Genomic DNA, 25,207 nt, shown 5'->3' with positions numbered 1-25,207 from the left:
CCAAGTCAATTAAGCTTAGGAATCTAGTATTGTTTCACAATCTGAAATTTGTCCCTATTGTCAAGCCTAAAGGTACTAAGCTATTCCAACAGGTAAAACATGTTGGATCTAACTACCAAGTTCCTGGAGCTGGTAAAATCTTTATTTTCAGAGAAATAGCCAGAATCCTATCACTTAAGAAGATAATATCTAGACCTTAAGGGTATATTTCAATTGAGTTTTGGCAAAGTGGAATCAATGTTTATTGTTTGAAACTGGATTTGACCCTTCACTTTTAAACATTTGCCGTTTTCAGTGAGTGCCTACTGTGCTGTAGGCATAAGATCAGATGCTATAAAGCATAAGCATTTATATTATGATCATGTTGCTTCCCACATGAGCAACTCTAAGTCGTGTGATCCAAAGTAAAGAGCACTGGGTTTATTCAGATGTGTAGCACAGAGCAGAATGACTAGTGATAATCATATAAGCTTTGTTTTAAGTTTAACATACTTAAAGCTTTTTTATTCATTATAATAATTTTTAAATTACAGCTCAATAATTGTTTTTACTATTTCTCTTAAAGTTTGGTTATCAATAGTAAATGAGTCTTCTGGTCAATGCCAGGTATTAAAGCTAATAAATCAGATGGAGATATTGTACCATATGTTAGATCAAAAATTATGTGTAAAAGGTATGCATAGATTCTGAAGACTATTAGATTGCTGAAAAAGAACTAATCATTTTATAAGTTCTACAGCTATGCTGTACAACATTGTCCCTGTAGTTAACAATACTGTACTATACAGTTAAAATTTTGTTAAGAGGATAGATCTCATGTTAAGTGATCTTACCACAATAAAATTTTTAAAGAAAGGAAATATTCTTAGTCATTTTGTAAGAGAAGTAAACAATGGTAGCAGAAAGATTACAAATCCTCTTTCACTGGTGTAGTGGATTAAATGAAAGCCCCCAAAAAGATGTGTCCACAGCTGAATCCTCAGAACCTTTTTTTTTTTTTTTTTTTTTTGAGACAGAGTCTCGCTTTGTTGCCTAGGCTAGAGTGAGTGCCGTGGCGTCAGCCTAGCTCACAGCAACCTCAAACTCCTGGGCTCAAGTGATCCTTCTGTCTCAGCCTCCCAAGTAGCTGGGACTACAGGCATGAGCCACCATGCCCGGCTAATTTTTTCTATATATATTAGTTGGCCAATTAGTTTCTTTCTATTTATAGTAGAGACGGGGTCTCGCTCTTGCTCAGGCTGGTTTCGAACTCCCGACCTCAAGCAATCCGCCCGCCTCGGCCTCCCGGAGAGCTAGGATTACAGGCGTGAGCCACCGCACCCAGCCCCTCAGAACCTTTGAATGTGACCTCATTTGGAAAAAGGGTCTTTGCACAGGTAATTAAGAATCTTGAGATGAGGTCATCCTGGATTTTTCAGGTGGGCCCTAAATCCAATGACAAGTGTCCTTGTAAGAGATATGCAGAGAAAAGAAACAGGAAGAAGAGGAGAAGGCCATGTGAAGATGGAAGCATAGATTGGAGTCATACTGGCACAGGCCAAGGAATACCTGGAGCCACCAGAAGCTGAAATATGCAAAGAAAGACTCCTCCATAGAGCCTTTGCAGGGAGCACGGTTCTCCCAACACGTTGATTTCAGAATTCTGGCCTCCAGAACTGTGAGAGCATGAATTTGTCTTGGTTCAGCCACCAACTTCATGGTTATTTGTTGGAATCCTAGTAAACTAATATACCTGGAGAACTTTAAAACCAGAATAACATTAGAAAAAGTGTTTTCTGAAAGCATAAAAAACAGACGAGGTGACTCATGATTGCACCTTCAAAGCTAGTTTCTATACCACAGGATCCAATGTGCCTGGCCACACTGCAGGCGTTCATCAGTTCCTGTTTAATCCACATGGGCATTGCAGCAACCCATTCTGTTACCACCCTATGGCTACTGCCCAACCCACAGCTACTCTCCAAAGTCTGCATTTCCTAATTAACTTACACTGAAACTGTGCACTAGAATCATCTTCACAGATACCTGCCAGAAGTCCCAAAAACGCTGGCAATTCCAACTCAGGAAGCCTGGGGTGGGGCCCAGGCATTTGCATGTTTAACAAGCTTCACAAAAGATACTGATGTCCAGCAAAAACTGAAGCCTTGAACCCGGGGCACTCAGTAGCTGGACTATCTGGCTACTCTCATCCCAAAACACTCTTGGGCTGACAGGTAAGGGAAATGATGTGATGTGATAGTAGTGGAGCAGTGAGCACAGGCTGGAGGACAAAGAGTACAAATAAGAAAGCAAGACACTTAGAGAGGAATCTACAGTCCTAACTCCTCCTAGAAATGCACCACCCATGCAATGTTTCTGGGTCTGCACAATGGTGGAAGGAAAGGACTGAGAAAATAAAGTGAAACCAGACTTGATGTATAGTTGAAACATAAAAGTATTTCTGGAGTAAGTCACAAGCTCCATGTGTATGATAAAATGTTAATACATTGAAGTATAAAATATGCCAAGAAAAAGTAAATTTAAAAGAGTCATGGCTGGGTGCAGTGGCTCACACCTACAATATAAGCACTCTGGGAGGCCAAGTCAGGAAGATTGCTTGAGGCCAGGAGTTCAAGAGCGAGACCTTGAGACTCCGTCTCTACAAAAATAGGAAAAAAAATTAGCCGGGCGTGGATGCCTGTAGTCCTGGGTACTCAGAAGGCTGAAGTAGGAGGATCACTTGGGCCCAGGAGTTTGAGGTTGCTGTGAGCTTTGATGATGCTACTGCACTCTAGCCCGGGTGACAGAGTAAGACTCTGTCTATAATAAATAAATAAATAAGTCATAAAATAAATTCAATCTAAGAAATATTGAATGTCTACTATGTGTCAGATACTGTGCTAGGTTGGTGGGCTTCTGATGATGAATAAGACAGTCCCTCCTCTTCCTCAAGGACTAATCCAGGGCACCAGCAGGAAAATCTAAACCTAGTAGCATGGTTATAACTAATCTCAAACCTTGTACCCAGGCCTGACCTCAGAGGAATCATCAAGAACTTAGCCAGTGGCTAAAGCTGATTTCTCCCTGTGGTCACATTCAATACAGAACAACTGATGTTATCAGAAAATGGAAGTTAGTGGCACTGTGTTTAAGAAGTTGACATTTATTAAAAATTAAAAGTTTGAAGAAATTCTCCACCCCTAAGTAAAAATATAGAGAGGATATTAAATATTACTAATTTGACTAATTTATAGAGCTGGAAGATTTGGTCTCTGACTTGTGGACACTCCTCAGTGAATATTAAACTATAGTAGTAGTAAAGTTAGTCCTTTGCAAAGAGGGACTGCCTGACTTTTTTTTTCAATCCAACTATGCTCAGTTTCATTAACATATCAATGTCACTGTTAAATCGTATGTCAGAGTTAAGTTCAGAACTATGATAGCCATAATTCACTACTATTTAATAGTGTAACTCTGGCTCAAAACATTACCTACCCACAAAAACCAGTGATCCCAACCAGGATTGACACACATCCACGCATTTAACCAGTATTTTGAGTTACTACCATGTGCCAGGCACCATGCTAGGTTGCAGCAATGAGCACATAGTCTTGGCTTCTCATTCTTTAAGGGTATTCCATTGAGAGTCATTTCCCATACTCCTGGGGCAGATATCACTAACCAGTCACAGACGCTCTCCTCCCAAGCCCCTACGATGCCTGAGGATCTTTCTCAACATGATACTCATGAGAATATTACCAGTCAGAGGTGGAACACAAGATGAAATTTACTGGCCACCCAAAATTCTAACCAAACTGCATTGAAATCACCTGCTCTTCTCGTAAAATGCTATGCCTTGGCTCATGTTGTTTTCTGTGTTTTTTTGCCTGCCTCTCCTTTTTATGAACATTCAAATTAACTATTCTAAAGATACAGCTCAAAGAAAAAATATATTTTTCTGTAATTACATCTAATACCATCAATTGTTGTTTGCCACATTTAAAAGCTCATAAAAATTGATTAATTTATGAAAAAATATATAGCTCAAATGCTCTGTCTTGAATCTTCCCCAGTCAGATGCAAATTTCTCTTCTGAATCTCTATGATAATCCTTTTTTAATGGTGCTTAACATAGTCCATCTAATTAATAAAGTACATGCCCTCTCACATGAGCACCCTAAGGCTACGAAATGTTTTCTATGTCTTAGCCTCATATTATCAATCATACATCTTTGCACATGCAAACACACACAAACATGTTTGTCAGACACTGGTTCAATCAATTAATTATGAGAGAATCTGGGATTAATTAAGGGAGAACATATAAGCTTACTTGGGAAAAGTTTCTTGTATAGCTATATTCAGTAGAGATATGTCATTTCTACTGTTCTTATTATCAGGTTGCATTTTCAAAGCAAATTACTGTTAAAATTTCATTTATATGAAAGAAAAATTATATTTGATGTGCAGACATGGAACTAGATTCTTAACCTGTGAGTCATGGTCTTCTGGGGGAAGACAGCACTTGTGTATGTAAGTGTATATGCACTTTTCTAGGGAAAGGATTCACAGCTTTCACCAGGTTTTAAGACACTATAAGTTAAGAACTAGAATATATGTGCAATAATTGTAATGACTGATACTGAGATACTGATATGTTTATTCTTGCACACATCCAAACAGCATGCTGGGAAAGGGAAGAACCCCATTTATTACCATTTCCAGGTTTATATCCCTCTCAGGAGGACCCTGGTAATCTCCAAACTGTTTTTCCTGTGTTCACTGTTCCCACTTAGCTTTTTCTCACATATAAACTTCTGAATGATCAACAGTATTTATTAAACTTCTGGGATATTTTCAAACCTAACAAACCTCTACTAGTGAACTTAGCAAACAGATTTTAATGTTAAATCTTGTATACCTTTGGGAGACATGTTCTCCAAAAAATTCAAATTTAAAATACATTCACTAATTTAAAGGTATTTAGAGTAGTCATTGGTAACACTTTTCCACCTATGAAACTGTAAATAAGGCACTAGGAAAAGAAAATGCACATCCTTAAGTCATTATTAGTGAATTAATGTTTATTTTATACCATGCATGAGGGTTTCCAGGGTGAATGGACTGGTTTGCATCACAACGTATTTACAGATACAGAGTGATTAATAACTAACTTGTCCACAAGACATACTGGGTCAAACAATGTGATCAATCCAAAGGGCATCTTTTTAAAAAGAATTTAAGTACTTAGCTACAAAGATGATAAGTTATAGTCAGTTGCTTATAAGACTTCTCATTTTTAAAAAAGGTTTTTAATGAGTCAAATTTAATACAAAAAATTAGTGTGCAATCAAAGCCAAGTATGTTCCTCAGGCACGCCAGAGGTTAGCAAACTAATGTTAATAGAATTAATGTTACTGAAAAATAAAACATTTTTTTCTGAATGGCAATATAAAATGTCATGGCACATTATCATTATTTGACATTATAAAACAGGAAGACATGTTTTAATATTGACTTTGTTGTTTCTATAAAAGTAAAAAACAAAAATTTCAACAGAACATGTAAATTATAAATTCCAGATGGTAAACATAAACACCATAAAAAGGTGTTCTCTTCAAGAGCATACAATTAATTCCCTACAAATAACGTGTCTCATTTCAATGCGTGAGAAAAAGCATATTTACAATTCAAACGTAGCTCTTTCAGCCACTAAGGGAAACTCCCCATCTGCTTTATCTACAAAGACTTTAGTTGGGCGATTACACAATAACAGGTCCTTGAAATGTGTAAAATTTTTAAAAGGAGTGACAATTCACTGTTCTTTTCTATTTTATTGACTTATACATTTCACATATGGCCATGTTAATGACCAAATATGTACAATATTTTTAAAGACAAAAAATAACATTTATATACAGTTTGCAAAGATCAAATTTTAACCATGGACAGCTTTCATCTAGTCCAATGACTAGAAACTTTCCAAAACCAATAACTCTACAAGGTACCACTTCATGTCAAATGAAGCCTCAACACTTTTTTCCTTTCAAATGCTTTCATTTTTCTTAAAGAATTGTTTACAATTCACCTACTTTGAAACTGGCAATAGCTATATGAGCAATGCCTGATGCCACAAATCAAAGTCTTTTCCAACCCAAAAGCTACTGTTAACTGGAGGCAATTTTACCATTTAGGTCAAATTCAGATGTCTAGATCCCAGATACCTGGGTATGAAATATGAAAATCTGCCAAGAGAAATTAGATATTTTTCTTCTTTTCTGTTAATATAACCCACTATATAATAGTGAACTAAATATGTTTGTTTCATAGAAACAACTTACATTTGCCAATACAGGGCAAATGGTCTATGTACAGATACATCAGGACTGCCTAACTGACAGTGAGTGTTGCTGGCCAGGCTCCAGGTCAGTGGAGCTAATACGGAGGCGCTCTCTGCTGAACGGACTTTCCCTTCAGGATTCGTCGGATCTGGAAGAGAAGTAAGTAGGATTTGTGAGGTTTATGTTTTATGATTAAAAGGGTGTATTTTCTTCAGAGTTTGTTTCATTTCTTTCTTATATATTCTACACGACTCTTATTTATTAACTTGCAATTATATGAAGAAATACTATGCACAGTATTTGTCAAGATTTTAAGGTGACTTTAAAAAATACTAAACTTTTAAAGCTATTTCAGATCTCCTCTAAAAGTCTTTGGGTGCAAGAAAATAAAACATTTCCACCACTAAAAATTATCTGAAGTTGAAAATCTCCAAAAACTTAAATGAGACCTATATTCCTTTGCTAATCTTTACTCCTGCTATTTATGAGAACATTTACTTTAATAAGGCAGCAATTATGGTACTTTAGAATATCTCACTTAAACTCGAAGTCAGCATCAACTAACAAGAACACTAATAAGCACCTTATACACATACAAGCAAATCCTTAATACCCTTCAAGTCAAAATAGCTGCCATGATATCCAAGTGTTAATGCACCTGTGCAGAACTTCATGGATCACAGAATAGACCCCAGGCTCATTCACAGCCTTGTGATTGACTTGACACCACAGTCTGACAAATTTTATTATCTGTCTCTCAGCTCACAGAAAATTAGAAGTAACAATTTAGAAGAAAGAAGATTGGGCTGGGTACGGTGGCTCACACCTGTAATCCTAGCACTCTGGGAGGCCCAGGTGGGCGGATCGCTCAAGGTCAGGAGTTGGAAACCAGCCTGAGCAAGAGCAAGACCCCATCTCTACTAAAAATAAAAAGAAATTAATTGGCCAACTAAAAATATATAGAAAAAATTAGCCTGGCATGGTGGCATATGCCTGTGGTCCTAGCTACTCGAGAGGCTGAGGCAGAAGGATTGCTTGAGTCCAGGAGTTTGAGGTTGCTGTGAGCTAGGCTGATGCCACGGCACTCACTCTAGCCTGGGCAACAAAGTGAGACTCTGTCTCAAAAAAAAAAAAAAAAAAGAAAGAAAGAAGACTGGAGTAGGGGATACAAGGAACAGCTGCTATAAGGAAATACAATGATCAGAGTCTGACAATAAAAGCAAGGGAAAAGATCCTCTCCCCACCTTACACATATATACACACAAAATAGAAGCTAAAAGAAAAGTAATCTGAAAACATTTAGTGAAGAGTCAAATGGCCCTCCATACCTCAATAACCCCTAAGAGCATTGTTATATGACTGCATACCACAAACAGTGAAGCAAGGAAAAACACTAGGTTTAGGACTCTACCATTTACTAGTTAATGATGGTTCTTGTCTTTGAACCCTCTCTGAATACCAGTTTCCTCAGTTGAACCTTTATGTTGCACAGCTATTGTAACTATTAAGAGATATTATATACATGAACATTCTTTACAAACTATCAAGAGATTCTAAGTTATAAAAATCGCTACAAATAGGGGTTACTATAACATTATGATCATAATGATGGCTAGGAATCAAAGAAAAAGCTAAACTCCATAACATATATTTATTTTATTTTGTGATTAGTAAAGTATGTAATAACCTACCCTACCAAAATCACCCTCATTCCCCCCAGGAAAAGATTTCCATCCAAAACATTTTAATTTCTTTATTTGAAGAGTAAGTTTTCATTAACTAGAAAAGTTAATAAAAGTTCCCTCATGTGAAACTATTCAATCCTCAGTGATAATATATAACCACGATTGATGAGTAAAGCATAAGTCTGCTTAAAGTGTAAAATATTTCTAGGTTCTAAATTACATAAATAACTTTTCTATTTCTTGTTCAGTGTCACTTAGTAGATGGAAATAATTGTAACAGCTGATATTCACTGAGCACATACTATGTGCCTGGGACTATTTTGAACACTCTACGGATATGAACTCATTTAATATCTACAATATTTGAAGGCTCATACCTTACAAAACTATGATTTTCATTTCTTGGTATCTGTAGAAACCTTGGTACCTTCTCCTTCATCAGTTTCCAAACCTTGAACCATTCTGCCTTACTCTAAACACAAGTTTGCGCCATAGAAGAGAAGATGACCTCACCTCACTGGCCATTTGGGGTCCACAGATAAACCCTCAAATGTCTTACTCTTCATTTGGCAGCAAAGCAATTAGCTCCAAAGTGCTACAATGACTAGCGTGAGATCCAGACACTGATAGAGCCCCTCTGCAGAGCACCAGCTGGCCTCCCCCCACACAACCTCCTCTCCCTTTATGACTAGGATGCCTGCAAGTACTTCCTCCCCCTCCTTGTGACCCTCACCTGTTCTCCCACAGGGCCATCAGGAACCAAATGCACTGGCTGTTCGTTCTCCAAGTTCCGGGTACTTGGGTCTGCTCCCTTCCTCATCAACAGGCGGACTGCATCCAACTGTGTCACCCGATACTGCAGGCTGGCAGCAACGTGGAGGGCGGTGTTCCCATTGTAAGCCTGAAGACAAAGAGATGAAATACACATCAAGAAAGGGGAACTTCCATGAAAGAAGCTAAAACCCTTGAAGGTGGTGTAAAAAAGGTCATTCCAACTCTGATGTGGTTATTAAAGCTTTCTAAAAATACCTTTGCATTCACAAAAGACAGGCAACTGGGCAGCTCCAAAAAGAGGCGAATGAGTTCCAGATTTGCTTCTTCAGCTGCCAAATGCAGGGCTGTGCGGCCACTTTTACGATCCTTGTCAAAGGCAAGAGGAAAAGAAAAAAAAAATCCAAATATCATGCCTTGGAATATGTTTTTCACCCAGTCTCTCAAATGTCTGACTCAGCCTTGGAGACTCACTTTGAATGCTCCCTTCTTCACAAAGCCTTCCTTAATTCCATGCTAAATGGAATCTTTTATTCCTCCTTAATTTCCTAATTTGCTTTATCACAGTCTACCCTTGAATAGAGAGTGGCCATAAAATGTAGAAACATAAATCATTTATTATGTATTTGCCAGTTTCCAGGCTTGATGGCCACCCTTTGGCCACCCCCAAAGACTCAAGTGGTTTATGACTTAAGCATTTTTCCCCTTAAGTCCCCTAACCCAGTGCCTTCTATACAGGCAATGTGATAGCAAATAAAGCCAAAATTTAAAAAGAATAAAATATTTTCCAGTTTAAAAAACAGAAGATTGAGTTTAGATCCTACAACAGTGAAGAAACCCTTACAAAAGCACTACCTTTATTCTCAATGTATGAAAATGAAAGCCAAAGTGACAATATCAAATTTCAAGCATTTTCTTTTCCTTGCAAACTACGACTAATTTATTTCGCAGCTAAGTGATCTTTTGGATAATAATCCACAGACTAAATGCAAATCAGGAAAGCAAAGGAAATGACTATCGAAAATCCAAGTTTCTTAACCATCCACATGTTGCTACTTACGCCATTAACTTTAAAAAAAAGAAAAAAAGAAGTTTCAATCTGCACTGGGGAACAAAGTCTTTTGCTATAACCACTTCTCTCTCCTACCCCATCTCAAACCTTTTCTGTGAATTTACCTTTGCTTCCGCTGTTGCTCCCATTTGAATCAGACACTTAATGGTATCAACCAGACTCTTATTCTTCAGTAAAAGTTCCTGAACTTCAGGTGAATGAGGCTGTTGATTTCTCTGGAGTTCATGCACCACAGCATTGTGGGCCATGACTGCACAATGAAGGGGCGTCAGGCCTAGAAGAAAAGTTTAATAATGCAATGGTCAAGCAGCCCATCCAGTCTTTTGGTCCCTCTATAATTACAACTTTGACAATGGCCTCTAACACTACCTACAAATGGGATCCACAAGAAACAGTAAGGCAATCTGAACATTCCCTCTGTTGGATCTCAGTGCTAATTCTATCGATAGAATATTCTGACTTTAATTACCTCCTTTCCTTCTTAGTATGACACTTAATACCCTTAGAAATTACAGGCCCTGCCCTCTACATAGTTCTTTATCTAATGATGTTTCAGCTGCTTACCATCATAGTTAGTTGCCTCAAGATCCACAAACTGATTGCTCCTCATTGCTCCTTTCTGAATTGCCTGCAAAATTTTAAAATAGACATCTATTAGCAAAAGACAAGCTATATACATACTTATCTATTACAATCCCAAGAAATGAGTAAATTAATTTAAAATAGATATTATAATAGGCAACCTACATCCAACTTCTAATATCTAAGCCCTATCTCTTTGGCCTGTGATGATGGAAGCCCAGTTTGTGGCCTCACCTGAAGCACCTGGGAGTGGCCCTTCTCAGCACAGACGTGCAGAGGTGTTCTTCCCCAGCAGTCTGTGGTGTTCACCTGGGCTCCAAGGTTCACCAGGTCCTGCACGATGAGATGTTGATTGGCAGCTACTGCTACCTGGAAGGCACTCTGTAAGCATACAGAGGGAAAAAATATTTTTTTAAACATATAACATTACCATAACAAGGAATATGAAACTAAACTATGACTGAGGGGAAAACCCACATAGAGAAAATTAATCCTATTAATAAACAATCACATACTATAAAGACAAGGAAACTAAAATAAGCTTAGGGTGCGGCCTTATTGTACTCAGACTTTGGTCAAATAACTACAAAGTTAATATTAATAACTTCAAGGATGATGGTGACAAAAAGTCAGTATCTCAAAGTTAATATTAACTAAACTCTCTTGATATTGAGCTCTGAGATGATCTACACATGAGACTGGTCGTCATTCACTTCACCATGACCCCATCTTTGCCAGACTCTGTCAAGATCCTCACCTGTCCATTGTGCTCTTTAATATCCAGCATGTGAAGCGCATTCATCTTTCTTGCGAGAACATAGGAAAGTGCCCTTCTCCCTTGGGCAACAGCAATATGAAGGAACCTGGGGAATAAGGAAAGGAAAAGAGGTGAATTATCTATGACTTTACTAAGTTCACCTTTTAAAAAAAAATTCTTCCCTTAGCTCCTTTTTGCAAATGAAACATTACAGAGCATAATTTGTCTTTTTTTTCTAGATTGATAATACATCCCAGTTGCAACAGATTGAGTTACGATACCAGAAATAAGAAGAAAAATGAGGATGTTAGCCACCATACTAATCACCTTAAATCTATTATTTTTAATACTCATAAAAAACCCTATGAGGGAGGTATTATCACTTTACATATCAAGAAATTGAGGCTTATAGAAGTTAAATAACTTGCCCAAGGCCACGAAGACTTCAGGACAGATTAGGATCAATCTATAAATCAACTCGCAGCTTATGCCTAATCATGATCTAATTGTTTCTGCTTTGGAGACACAGTCTATGTCGGTCTTCCAAACTCAAATTATTCAAGAAGACACATACATTTTTATTAATTTAGAACAGGTCATTTGTTCAGCCAAAAAAATGAAAAAAGGAAAACAAAAACCTTTCTTGAAATATAAGTTATCACTGAGTAGTAGTTTCTACCTATACTAGTCATCTTGGTTAGCAACCACTAACTAAGCTGTAATTTGGTATACTCTAGAAAAATTCTTTACCCACTAGGTCCAACAAGTATGGCTTACTTAATTAAGTACATATGAGATAAAAGTATACTCACGTGTCACCATCTGCATCCTTGGAAAGGAACTGGTCTTGGGAAATATTTGCCAATTTGCTTTCTTCCTGTTCTACCTGCCACTGAAAAAATGATTTCCCTAACTGTGTGGTGTTCATTGGATTTCCGATGACATTCTGGAAGGGCAGTGAAGTGTTTAAAGAGGTGGAGGCTACATCATGGCCCTCTATGGCCTCACAGGCACCGCTGGGCATCATGCTGAAGCTCTGCAGGTGAGCCTCACTCTGCTGCTGAACACTGGGGGAAGTCTGAATGGAATTAGCAATATTCTCAGATTCCCCATGATTACTTAGAAGGGAGACAAAACTTTGGTTTGGGCAGAACTGTGGTTCTTGAGGATTAAAGAACACTGGTTCATAGTTGGGGGACTGAGAAGTTCTGGAATAAGGACTGTATTCCAGAGTGGGGTTGTGGGAGTAGTGCTGCTGCTGCTCTATGTTCTGGTTCTGTGGAGAATACTGGTACATAGAAGCCTGGTCCATCATTTGGAGGGAGCCGCTGAGTTGGCATGGTTGATATTTCTGAGGAGAGAAGACCTGCCCTCCATGGAAGTCCTGAGACTGCTCGCGGAAGGAGCTCTGAGAGACCACCATGGGGCTCATCCAGCTAACTTGGACTGTGTTCAGGGAAACTGGGCTGCATTCATTCTTAATGTTTATAATGTTCTGAAGCAGATCAGCACTGCTGTCTTGTTTGGGTTCACTGTGATGAACATCTTCCATGTTCTCCCCGGGCGTCGGTGTTTGAGGGGGTGTCTGGAAAAAAAGAAACAGCAACTTGCACACTCACTTCCTTATAAAATTATTCCAGGAATAATTTCCAAAGGGTATTCAGAGGAAAACAGTGAGATATTTACCAAAAACTGCAACAGAGCTGGCCTCTTGCAAGGTGATCCATCAGACAACGAATTGGGCCCTTTCCTTTTTCCACTATATGATATTGTGTTCTTCAAATCTGTACCCAAGAAAGAAATATGGAATCTGTGATTAATTTTACTTCATAAATTTTACCCATAATCGCACTAATTTATTTTATTCTAAATCTCCCCTAAACTTACAAATAGAAGTAACTCTTACCTGTGAACTGCTCTATGTTCACACCTTGTATCTATAAGGAAAAAAGTTTTCAATTTAGTGTATCTAAAATAGTTTCCTTTTTAATATACATCAATAAATAGACTTATCTCTACTACCTCTTATAGCTTGCCATAAATCTCTGATATGGTTATTCAATCAATATTTATTTTCTATCTTAATTTTCATTGTCTTGCAACTTCCCCATTTTCAATTTCACCTTAGTTCAAGATGAAATTAATAAAGCCATTTGATTATTCCCTTTCTAGTCAAAATGTTCCATTTCAAATGAATGCTATTTATTTTCTTACTCCATTTATTCATTCATTAAGTTTCTCTCGGACAACTACCAAGTGCCTGACACTGGGCTAAGTGATAAGATTACAGTACACAGACCAACGTGTTCTGTCCTATGGCCTTTGTCATCTATGAAAAACTACAAGTGACTTACTGGAGCTAGGTCAGCAGAGAGTAACCCTGACAGGCTAACCTCTCCCCACCACCCCAATCAAAACAAAAAAGAGATGCCACCTTAGAATCATCCACAGCTTGACCAGAAGCCTTCTGTTTATGACTTCGGATGTGCAACAGGAGTTCCTTCACTGAGTTTTTCACACGAACGCCTTGAAAGGGTCCTTTCTGCTGCCTGCTAACCCCCATATGGGGCTCAACTGTTCAAAAGAAAAGAAAACACATACCCAGTTAAATCTCTTCACAGACACAACTCTTAATAATCCCCAAAGTCTACTTGTTTAATGTGTAAAGTTCCCAAGCACCAGACTGCAAAGCCTTTCCAACTCGCTCTGGCCCACGGTCTTGCGTGTTCCCAGCTCTACTCCGGGTTGTATGTCACCTGACACCTTTCATAAAAATGTGGTCAGAGATCCACAGACCCAATATATAAATTAAGCCCCTCTGTCTGTCAGCCCTAGCCACCCATGAGACAGGATCACAGATTTTGCCACCTTCGCTCTCACAGATCTAAGTTTATTCCTGACTTTGGAAAAACTTTGAGGGATCAGGAGATAAATGATACATTTTTAGTTTTTTAAATCAAAGGCTTTATGTTCATACGGAAATATTAAAGTCTAATTAATTCCACTCACCTAAGAAGGCACAAAGCAACTTCCTCCAAAGATCTCAATGTACCAAAAGCTAACAATTAACAACTGTCTTTGATTTATTACTTATTATTTCCCTCAATTCAACTGTGCCAAGACAGCTGCTTAAATTCACTGAGCTTAAACACATTTCCACATACACACACAGGATTTCCCCTCACTAACTGTTTCTGGAATTACTTATACAGGACTTCTAAGTAAAAAGGAAATGTGTTCATTTCACATTTAAACTTAAAAATACACTTTAAAATTTAGTACACAAGTACAGTATTCTACTTCTGACCACTACTATCCCACAACCTCTTGGAATCCGAGTTGAACAGAAACATACAAAAAGTCAGGAAATGAATAATTTGGCCACTCCATCAAGTGTGGAAAAAAGTAAGAAGACGGGACAAGAAACAGTACGACTTGAACATATATAACATCATAAATATATGATCTAAATGGCTCAATAGGGTAGATAAAACAATTAGTTGGTTTTATATTTAAGTTTAGGAATGTCAACAAATACCAGAATTGCCAAAATCTAACACAGCATTTCCCTGGAATGACAGCAGAAAATAATTCAACATCACAGAGAGAAAAATGCCATTTCAGAAATCCCCTATGGCTCTGTGGTGAACCAAGGAACTAGCAAAACAGTTTCAGCCAAATGAAAACCAAATGTGGAAGAAAAGATCCTAAACACACACATATACAGTTTGGATTTGCTACACCCTTAACATATAGTGTCTTAAATCACTTTTTAAAATGATTTTTAAATGACTTAAAATGGAAAATCACTTTTCCCCCCTAATATTCTGAAATTAAAAAAAAAATAGAAAGAAAAATCACTTTTAAAAATAAAAGACAACCAAAACAAGAGCAGCTAGCAGTGGGAAACACCGAAAAGAGAGATGCTTTCAAATCGCGCTGATTAGACTCTAACATTTGAGATCATCTAGGCGTTCTTTCGCCTACCCACAGGGGCATCCTGTTTTCCACCAAATTATGCAACTCGGTTCATTGAAAAATGAAACTAACCAATTCACAACTGAAAAGGCAAACATCATGCCTTTCCTTGCCAGATATGACTTATCCAATCATTCTAAAGAGCACAGAACAAAAACAAGACCAAAGAAATTCTGGTCAGACGTCTGAAACTCGCCAGCATCATAAATTAAAGGCATAACTTGAGTTGGTTTTCAGTCCAGCTTCACTTCACATCTTGATAAGAGACGTGTCTTTAATGGGAAAACCCTTTTATTCACAATTTCCACAAATACTTAGGGAGAAATAAGTCATGACCTCAAACACAGCTCCCAAACCTTATCCTCTGCTACAGCGTTTCACTAATAAAGCCACAAGAAAATTACACCCACATCAGACCCCAAATCTCATCGCAGCACATTAATTATAACTCAACAAAGCTGGGTTTTTTAGGAGAGGAGAGGAGGAGAGAGAGAGGCCTAACTTCATTCCCTCCCCCCCCCCCCCCCCCCCCGGGTCAGCGCTCCGCCCGCAGTGCTGTGTCCGAGGCCCGAGGCCGGGCGGGCTGGGTGGCGCCGGGACTGCACAGACTGTCAAAGGGCATCTAGTTGTGTCAGGCGCCCAGCCCGGGGCAAGGCATCCAGTAGTCGCGTACTAAATGTCGGCTAATGTGCTTGTGTCCTGCCGCTAAGGAGGGCGCGGGGGCCCTTCCCGCCCGGGGGCGCGGCCCCGACGCCGCCAGCGAGCAGCGAGCAGGGCGCGGGGCCGGCGGTACCTTGCAGGCGCTCCGCGCGGGCGCCGCCTCTCGGCCGGGACTCCACGGCCCCGCAGGAGGACACGGACGAGGCGGAGAAGTCGGAGGAGTCGGAGCCGGGCGAGCCGGGCGCCGACGGACCCGACGACGAGCCGCCGGCGTCGCAGGCGGCCAGCGAGGGCGCGGGCGGCGAGGCGCCGTAGAAGTAGGCCAGGTTCAGCGGGCTGGTCATGAGGCCGCAGTCGCCGGCCGCGTCCAGCAGCCCCTCTCCGCCGCGGCTGTCGTCCAGCAGCCTGTCCACGATCATGCTCCCGGGCCCGGCGCTCGGGGACCCCCGGACTCCTGCGCCACCGGCTCGCTGCGCGCGGCTGCCTCCCGCCGTGGCTGTGGCGGGCGCGGGGACCTGTCGACGGGCGCGGCCCGGGGCCGCCCGGGTATTTAACCGGCCGCGGCCCCGCCAGCCGCCCCCACGCCCCGCCCGGCCATTGGCGGGGCCGCGGCCGCCTCCCGGCCCCTCCCCCGGATGCGGCCGGTTTCCAGTAAAATGTACAGGATGAGGCAATGCGCCCTCCGCCCTCTCCGCGCCCGCCCGGCTCCGCCCAGCCCGACCGGTTGCTTTCCTGCCCTACACCTGGAAACCCCGACCGGGCCTGGCCTCCAGCCTCCGGCTTCCCGGTCCCGGACCCTCGCCGCGGCCGCCCGCCCGGAGACGCCCGGGCCAGGCCCGCCCTCGGCCAGCCCGGAGCGAGGGCGCGCGGCCAGGGTCGCGGACCGCAGAGGGACGCGGGGAGGCGGCGGCGGGAACAGGTCGGCCTGGTTCCCGGGAGCGGGAGCTGGGGGGGGGGCGCCCGGCACCCTCCGCCTGGCGCGGCCAGCTGGAAAAGCCGGAGCTAAGGCGTCTCTGGAAGGTTCCTTAAGGGCCCGTCTCCTCCGGTGACTCAGAGCAGTTTCCCTCCTTAAAACTTAAGAAGCGTTTGCTAGCGCTCTTGTAGGCAAGGTCCCAGATTGACAGAGGTGCCGAAACATTTTTCTGTCCTCCAGTTATCATCTGGGCCACAACTAAGAATTATTTTAGGCGCAGCCCTGAAATAAAAAGCAATGCCCACATTGCTGTATCTTTCTGTATCCTTCAATACTAGAAAAAGCCATCTTAGCAAAATAAATATATATTCATATGTGTCTGTATTTTTTTATTCTGCATCGCTTTACGTTGTGTCTGATAAACATAGGAATTTTGACCTTTCCTATCTTGAATCATCTTTTTAATGGATTTATACAACTATTTATTGAAATCCAACTAGCCAGAAAAAGAAAAAAAGCTAGAAGTTTGCAGGAGAAAAAGAATGATTAAGTCTGTCCTTTCAAGTACGTACTTTATATCTTGTAAGAATGATAAGGTAAGTACACACATGCTATATTAAAAGAAACCGATTGTGAGTAAATATCACGAGGGATACAAAGTTCAGTGAACAGCCTGAAAAGAGAAGCAGTATGTCTGATACAGGCAAAGGGAGGTCAGGAGGAAATTTCTTTACAGGGGAGGTGGCACTTGAGATAGATCCTAAAAGAGGGGTGGGATTTCAGCCCACAGCGTTTAGAGGAAGACACAACAGCATGAGCAAGGAATTAAGGCCAAATAAGAGTTTACAGTCCCTTTCAGGATTGTCAAAGAGATTATGTTAAATGTAAAGGCAACTTGGTGCCTTTGGGTAGAGCACCTCCAGCAGCTGCGACACTGGAACTTTTTAATAAAGACTGAGGAAACATGAAAGAATTTTAGGCAGGCAAAATTAGTGTGGAAGCAGTTGAGAGGGTGTGAGAATAAGGGAACCAGAGGCCATTAGGAACCACTGCGATAGCCCAGAAAAGAACTGACCTGACCCTGGGACAGAGACAGTGGGAAAGGGGAAAGTAAATGGAAAGAAAGCTGAGCTAGGTAGCATTGCTAGGATGGAATCCATAGGTCTGGCCCAGCTGGCAGTGGCGAGCAATGAAAGGGTACCCAGTCAAGCCACATAGTTGAGGTCATGGCCAGGTGAACAGGGATGCCAGCTCCAGATCACCGGGAAATCAACAGAGCAGATTGTGAGAATTCCAGAAGGAAGGAAACAATGAGCTTGGATTGTTACTCTCTTAACAGGTAATATAAGACCCTGGTGAAGATAGTTTCAAAGTAAATACATTCATGCCCTGCAAAATGATGTTTCAGTCAACAGTGGACCACATATATGACAGTGGTCCCATAGATTATAATACCATATTTTTACAAACCTTTTCTATGTTTAGATATATTTAGATACACAAATACCATCGTGGTACGACTGCCTACAGTATTCAGTATGATAATATGCTCTAAAGGTTTGTAGCTTAGGAGCAATAGGCTATACCATATAGCCTGTGTGTGTAGTAGGCTAGACCATCCCAGTTTGTGTAATTACACGCTGTGATGTTCACCCAACGACAAAATCACCTAACAACACATTTCTCAGAATGTATCCCTACTGTTAGGCAACAAGTGACTGTATTTCCTTTTTCTCACAAGTGTATTTCCTTCTTGTTGCCTCTCCCTCCCCCTAACTTTTTAGTAACTTTTAAAAATAAATAAATAAAAGGGAAACAACTCCCTTGATGTATCTGTGGAATATACAAAGCTCTGAAACCAAAATGACTTAAAAGATGTTCCAAATGAGATGTTGAGAGTGATGGTTAATTTTATGTGTCAATTTGATTGGAGTAAGAAATGCCCAGACAGCCGGGTTAAAACATTATTTTTGGGTAAAGTCTGTGAGGGTGTTTCTGAAAGAGGTTATTAGCATTTGAATCAAAAAGATCCCTGCTCACCAATGTGGGTAGGCATCATCCAATCCATTGAGAGGCAAAATAGAACAAAAAGGCAGAGGCTCTCTTCTTGAACTGGGATCCATCTTTTCCTGCCCTCAGACGTCAGCACTCCTGGTTCTTGAGCCTTCAGACTCCAACCAGGACTTATGCTACCAGCTCCCCTGCTTCTCAGGCCTTTGGGCTTGGACTAGAACTACACCACCAGCTTTTCTGGTTCTCCAGCTTACAGATGGCAGGTGGTGGACTTCTTGGCCTCCATAATTATGTGAGTCAATCCTTCATAATAAATCTCTTTCTTTGTGTTTATATATACCCTATTGGTTCTGTTTCTCTGAAGAACCTTAATACATTGGAGTTTCCCAATAAAATCTATTTGGACTTTTTTTCTCCTCACTAACATATTTTATGTGTATAATAAAGGACTTAAATGCCCATTCAAATCAATTCATAGATAAAATTTTTTTACAAAATGAATTCTCTCCTTGATTTAATTAATTCTCTTCCTGTTTTACTTGGTATACAAAAACTTAAACCTCAAAATCATGGCCTCTGGAGAACTTAATATAGATCAAAATGGTCAGTGAAAGAGTAATAGTCAGTGAAAGAGTTTGTTTCAAACTAAACAAACCTTTCTATGCAATGCCAAAGCAATAGTACTGTTTGAGAAAACCATAATTCTCGATGTCCAGAAGCCTTCCCACACAGTCAAAAATGGTTGTTACTATCCCTACAAAAAGAAAATTTAAATATACTTTGCTTCATTCAAGTGTTGAAGTATAAACTCAATTTGGTCTACTAGGTTGACTGATATGATGCTGCCATTGTTCTAATCAAATATGGTCAAAGAGTCACTCTGGGGGAGACAGCCACCAGGGCATGAGGACACTGCACTATCTGGAAAAATCAACTGAGGCCAACAGCCAGCACCAATTTGCCAGCCACATGAGTAAGCTACGGCCCACACCAGGCCTTCAGAGGACTGCAGCGCTGGCCAACGTTTTGACTGTAGTCTCATTAGATACTTCAAATGGGGGTGGGGGGGTGGGGGGGGACATTTATTGAAACCTTAAAATCTGTACCCCCATAATATGCCAAAATACAAAAAAAAGGTAAAAAAAAAAAAAAAAAAAAAAAAAAAAAAAACACCAGAACCCCTAAAGCCACTGACACTTCCTGACCCTAAAGCCACTGACACTTCCTGATGCACAAAAATTGTATACAAAAAATGGGGCCTGGAGAATTTGTCTAAAGTCACACTGTTCCATCTTAGGTGGAGAGGAGATTAAAATTCTCATCTGTCTGACTCTGGAGCCTGATCTTTTGCTTAAAAAGGGGATATTACAAGATTCATTTCCTCAAGGCTCACATGCACTGTCAACACCTAAAGATACAGAAAAAGATGAAAATGTCATATCAATGAATTCTGTGATTTCTAGAAGGGAGAAAAGAATAAGAATAAAATAAGAATAAAAGAATAAAATAAGAATAAAAGAATAAAATAAGAATAAAAATATGATGATGCTATCTTACCCAGGGTTTTATATAGCAGGTTAGATAAGGTTAATAATTTACTTTATTGTGTCTTACATAAGAGAACATTTTTGAATAGTTTTATGGTGCCTGTTATGTTGTAATACCATTTTTGAGACCAGTAATTCAGAGTTCTAAGAAAAGGAATTGAACTTTTAAATATAGAGGTAATGAACGATTGCAAAGCCAAAGATTATTTGGAACAGCTTTGAAATGAATGAAACTTAAAATGAAATGAAAAAGCCAGAACCTTATAAGATAAGTTATTGTATTGCATTGGCTCTCACAATGAGCTTTACTGGTGAGAGGCCAATAAAGCCTGCTAGAGTTTATTTTGCTGAATGCCTTCTAGATGAAAAGTCAGTAAAAGAAATCACAGCACTGCCACTTTCCAATGATACAGTAACTCACTGAATTAAAGATTTAACTGCAAACAACTGATTTTGTCTTCAGAATTGTGCTTTCGTTTTAGAAACGTACAGATCTACAGACTGTGTGGAGTTGCTATTTTGTTTCATTAGGTATCAGCCCAAGCCATCATTGAAGATCTTTTATTTGAATGCTTCACAACACAGGGAATGCTGAAACATTTAAGGTGTACAATAACTTTTTTGAAACTCATAATCTATCCTGGAACAACTGTGTTTACATTTGCAATGATGGTACAAAAGCAATGGTAAACTACTGGTGCCTTAAAACAAATCAAGGCAATGGCAACAAAATGAACTAGTGATCACTGTATTCTTCACCACCATACACACGCAAAAAAAAAGGGGGGGGAAAGCCAGCTTCACTGAAGTCCTACATGAAACAGTAGCAGCATTAATTTTATTAAATACTAACCCTTGAGATATACACATCTTTTTATTATTCTATGTGGCAAATGGGAAATACACACAGAAATTCGTGCTGCATCCTGAAGTATGTCAATTGTCTCAAGGAAAAGTACTTGCCTAATAGGTTGAACAATATAGCATTGCCATTTGTTCTAATCAAACACTGTTTGAGTTGTAAGCTGAACTAGCCACTGTTTTTCATGGGATACCAATTTTACTTGACTGACAAACTATGGTTATTCAGACTCTGGTATTTGTCAGTTTTTTTTTTCTTTTAATGAACAAAGTTAACCTGTCATATCAAGGAAAATAACTAATAGTATCTGTTGCCAATGATAAAATTCAGGTTTTCATATGAAAATTAGAATTTTGGGAAACTTCTGTCAGATACCTTGAGCTTGATAGCTTCCCAATACCTGAAGACTTTTTTGATAAGGTCAGTAGTGATCTTTTTTTTTTGACAAATGTGATTTTTTTATGTAATATAATAAAATGTGGGAACATTTGGAAAATTCGTAAAACTTGATTAACTAGTATTTTCCAAATAAACAAGGCAAGACATTACAAAATCACACATGGACAAAAGATCCATTCAAAATGCAAGGAAAACCCAATGGATTTTAATATGTATCAAAATATAAAAAGTTCATTGATATGGTTTCAGATTCCACATAGTTCCTTGAGGAACTACCACTTACTTTGGTATAATATTAAAGAAAAATATCCAAATTACCTGAAAAGACTATCAAAATAGTTCTTCCTTTTCCAACTATGTATTTATATGAGGCCAAATTTTCTTCAAACTCTTTACCAAAACAACATATTCCAACAAATTAAATGCCGAAACAGATATGAGAATCTGTCTTTTGTAAAACTAGACAGTAAGAGATTTGTAAAAGTATAAAACATTACTGTTCTACTAAGTGAGTTTTTATTCTGATTTAGAAAATATAGTTTTTAAAATAAATTAGTAAAGATTTAAATATAATTTTAATGATAGAATGTAACAAATGTTACATTGTTCAACCCATTAGCTCCACATTGGGCTAATAATTGTTGAACATCTGGTTCTGGAACCATGCTCTCTTCTCCACCCCTACTTCCCCTGTCTAAGACTGTCCTTTATCTCTAATCTGAGCCAAATGACCTATCCAGCCTTGGCCACCTAACATCCATCCTCCAGATGGCCATTAGCATGCCATATCTACAACCAGATGTTAAGAATGCCTTTACTGTATTTAAGAATCATTCAATGGCTCCCTATCATCTTTACCATTGAGTACAATCTTCTTAGAATGACAAGTGTCCAAGCCCTGCCTCCCTCACAAGCTTCATCTTCCTCATTATCTTCAGAGTATATATAGTTATCCCAAACTGAGTATAATTTCCAACAGTACTGGGACTTTGTTCCTGCTGTTTCCTCTGCACAGAATGCTCTCCCCTTCCTCGCCTGGCCAACCCATGCTCCTCGTTCCTAAGATTCGCTTAATATCCAATCCTCCTGGAGCCTTTCCTGACCCTTCTTCCCTCAACCCTCACTCTCACCCTACAACCCTCCCCACCGGCCCTTGTCTGGGCTAAGGGCTCCTCCTCTATATCTATACATGGAATTCTATCATAGTTCATAGGATGTGTTGAAATTATCCATTTATGAGTCTGTCCCCTCTCTCCCACTATAAGCTCCCAAGACATGTATCCCTTATAAATAGCCAAGTACTCATTACTTATGTAGGTACTTGGTACATATAGACTGGTGGAAACAAATGGAAATGCTTCCAAAATTATTTTATGTGCAATACCATCAAACAGCAAAATAGCCCCTTTGGCCCCCTAAATTAGAATCCCCTCGTTCTTGGCACTTGGATTATTATAAAACTATTTTCATATATCTTATAAATATAAAAGATATCCTGGGGGGCCGTGACCGCCTGCCTGTTGACGTAGGCGGCAGCTGTTTCAGCTTCGAGGCGCACCCGGGGCCCGCTGGCCCGCGGGAGAAATGTTGCTGAAGTGCTGCTGAAAGGGCCAGAGATGCAAGGATTTGGGACACATTTTGAAACTTTAAGCTGTCTGACATTGACCTCCTTTCATTATTAATAAAGAAGAAGCAGGAGCTTAGGATGTATTAACACCAACTCATTAATATACTAACCGGACAATGTTCTGCAAACAATTCTGCATTTTAAAGAACTGGATTGGCACAAAATAAAATAATTTCATATTTTACTCAGCTTGTAGTATGACTCGATGGAGGAAAATTTGATAAACATGAGGGAAGACCATTCTTTTCATGTTCGTTACAGAATGGAAGCTTCTTGCCTAGAGCTGGCCTTGGAAGGGGAACGTCTGTGTAAATCAGGAGACTGCCGCGCAGGGGTGTCATTCTTTGAAGCTGCAGTTCAAGTTGGAACTGAAGACCTAAAAACACTTAGTGCTATTTACAGCCAGTTGGGAAATGCTTATTTCTACTTGCATGATTATGCCAAAGCATTAGAATACCACCATCATGATTTAACTCTTGCAAGGACTATTGGAGACCAGTTGGGGGAAGCCAAAGCTAGTGATAATCTGGGAAACACCTTAAAAGTTCTTGGGAATTTTGATGAAGCTATTGTCTGTTGTCAATGACACCTAGCTATTTCCAGAGAGCTTAATGACAAGGTGGGAGAAGCAAGAGCACTTTACAATCTTGGAAATGTATATCATGCCAAAGGGAAAAGTTTTGGCTGCCCTGGTCCCCAAGATGGAGGAGAATTTCCAGAAGAAAAGAGAAATGCTCTACAGGTAGCTGTGGATTTTTATGAGGAAAACCTATCATTAGTGACTGCTTTAGGTGACCGAGCAGCCCAAGGACGTGCCTTTGGAAATCTTGGAAACACACATTACCTCCTTGGAAACTTCAGGGATGCAGTGATAGCACATGAGCAGCGTCTCCTTATTGCAAAAGAATTTGGAGATAAAGCAGCTGAAAGAAGAGCATATAGCAACCTTGGAAATGCATATATATTTCTTGGTGAATTTGAAACTGCCTCTGAATACTACAAGAAGACACTACTATTGGCTCAACAGCTTAAAGACAGAGCTGTAGAAGCACAGTCTTGTTACAGTCTTGGAAACACATACACTTTACTTCAAGACTATGAAAAGGCCATCGATTATCATTTGAAACACTTAGCAATTGCTCAAGAGCTAAATGATAGAATTGGTGAAGGAAGAGCATGTTGGAGCTTAGGAAATGCATACACAGCTCTAGGAAATCATGACCAAGCAATGCATTTTGCTGAAAAGCACCTGGAAATTTCAAGAGAGGTTGGAGATAGAAGTGGTGAACTAACAGCACGACTAAATCTCTCAGATCTTCAAATGGTTCTTAGTCTGAGCTACAGCACAAATAATTCCATAATGTCTGAAAATATTGAAATTGATAACAGTTTGCATGGTGCATGCCCCAAGTTGGGACACCGACACAGTATGGAAAATATGGAACTTATGAAGTTAACACCAGAAAAGGAACAACTCCTAAGTAGCAAGCTTAATTTGCTATTTTCTGCCTACCTCTATAGTGGTACTAACAGTAAGTTCTATAAGAAGCTCACTAGATTCAACCTTGTAATTCTCTAAGAACCAACTGATGATAAAAATTTATCTAATTTAAAAAAAAAAAAAAAGATATCCTAGCTATGTTGTGCCCAGGATTCTTTGGAAAGAATGTAAAATGCTATCAGGAATTTTAAAACAGATCATGTTATGTGATATGTTGATTTGTTGAAGATTTCCCTGAAAAATGATAATATTGTCTCCATAGCTATATAAAATCTTTTTAATATCCCAAGAAACATTTAAACTTTGGAGTGTTCTAACAGATTTTTTTAATGCAGAGGAGTAAATTAGACCACATATTTTTAAAATTCCATTTATTCTTCAATATGGTAGTGCTTTATAAATGGCTTTTCTAAGCCAGGGACTTTTGTAAACACTGGGTTACAGCAGTTCATTAGACAAACACACATCCCTGTCTTTGTGGACCTTATACCTGATGTATGAACATTCTTATCATATACTC

The 25,207-nt window shown here is 39.7% G+C and overlaps 2 protein-coding genes and 1 pseudogene across 3 annotated transcripts in view; 2 read left to right on the top strand and 1 right to left on the bottom strand.

Annotated features, from left to right (window-relative positions):
• The window catches only part of RPL24 (ribosomal protein L24), a 371,901-nt gene that overhangs the window by 218,276 nt on the left and 128,418 nt on the right, over positions 1 to 25,207 (top strand). The gene's annotated exons all lie outside the window — the stretch shown is intronic.
• Positions 5,046 to 25,207, bottom strand: part of NFKBIZ (NFKB inhibitor zeta) — a 42,552-nt gene continuing 22,390 nt past the window's right edge. The window contains exons 1-12 of one of the 2 annotated variants that reach the window (XM_012779656.2): positions 15,959 to 16,363; positions 13,622 to 13,761; positions 13,094 to 13,124; positions 12,874 to 12,971; positions 12,000 to 12,772; positions 11,188 to 11,293; positions 10,665 to 10,811; positions 10,413 to 10,476; positions 9,953 to 10,122; positions 9,035 to 9,145; positions 8,739 to 8,906; positions 5,046 to 6,468 (exon numbers count right to left, since the gene is read on the bottom strand). In XM_012779656.2, the coding sequence (XP_012635110.1) occupies positions 6,415 to 6,468; positions 8,739 to 8,906; positions 9,035 to 9,145; positions 9,953 to 10,122; positions 10,413 to 10,476; positions 10,665 to 10,811; positions 11,188 to 11,293; positions 12,000 to 12,772; positions 12,874 to 12,971; positions 13,094 to 13,124; positions 13,622 to 13,761; positions 15,959 to 16,244 (2,148 nt within the window). In that variant the 5' untranslated portion in view covers positions 16,245 to 16,363 and the 3' untranslated portion in view covers positions 5,046 to 6,414. Of the gene's footprint in view, positions 6,469 to 8,738; positions 8,907 to 9,034; positions 9,146 to 9,952; positions 10,123 to 10,412; positions 10,477 to 10,664; positions 10,812 to 11,187; positions 11,294 to 11,999; positions 12,773 to 12,873; positions 12,972 to 13,093; positions 13,125 to 13,621; positions 13,762 to 15,958; positions 16,364 to 25,207 lie in introns of those variants that run through there. The other variant, XM_012779659.2, reaches the window with a different exon arrangement.
• On the top strand, positions 23,366 to 24,765 carry LOC105879435 (G-protein-signaling modulator 2 pseudogene; annotated as a pseudogene).

This window comes from Microcebus murinus, chromosome 1 (genome assembly GCF_040939455.1).
Source record: "Microcebus murinus isolate Inina chromosome 1, M.murinus_Inina_mat1.0, whole genome shotgun sequence".
Classification (NCBI taxonomy): domain Eukaryota; kingdom Metazoa; phylum Chordata; class Mammalia; order Primates; family Cheirogaleidae; genus Microcebus; species Microcebus murinus.
The sequence above is the reverse complement of the archived record's forward strand: the minus strand, read 5'-3'. Positions and strand labels throughout refer to the sequence as shown.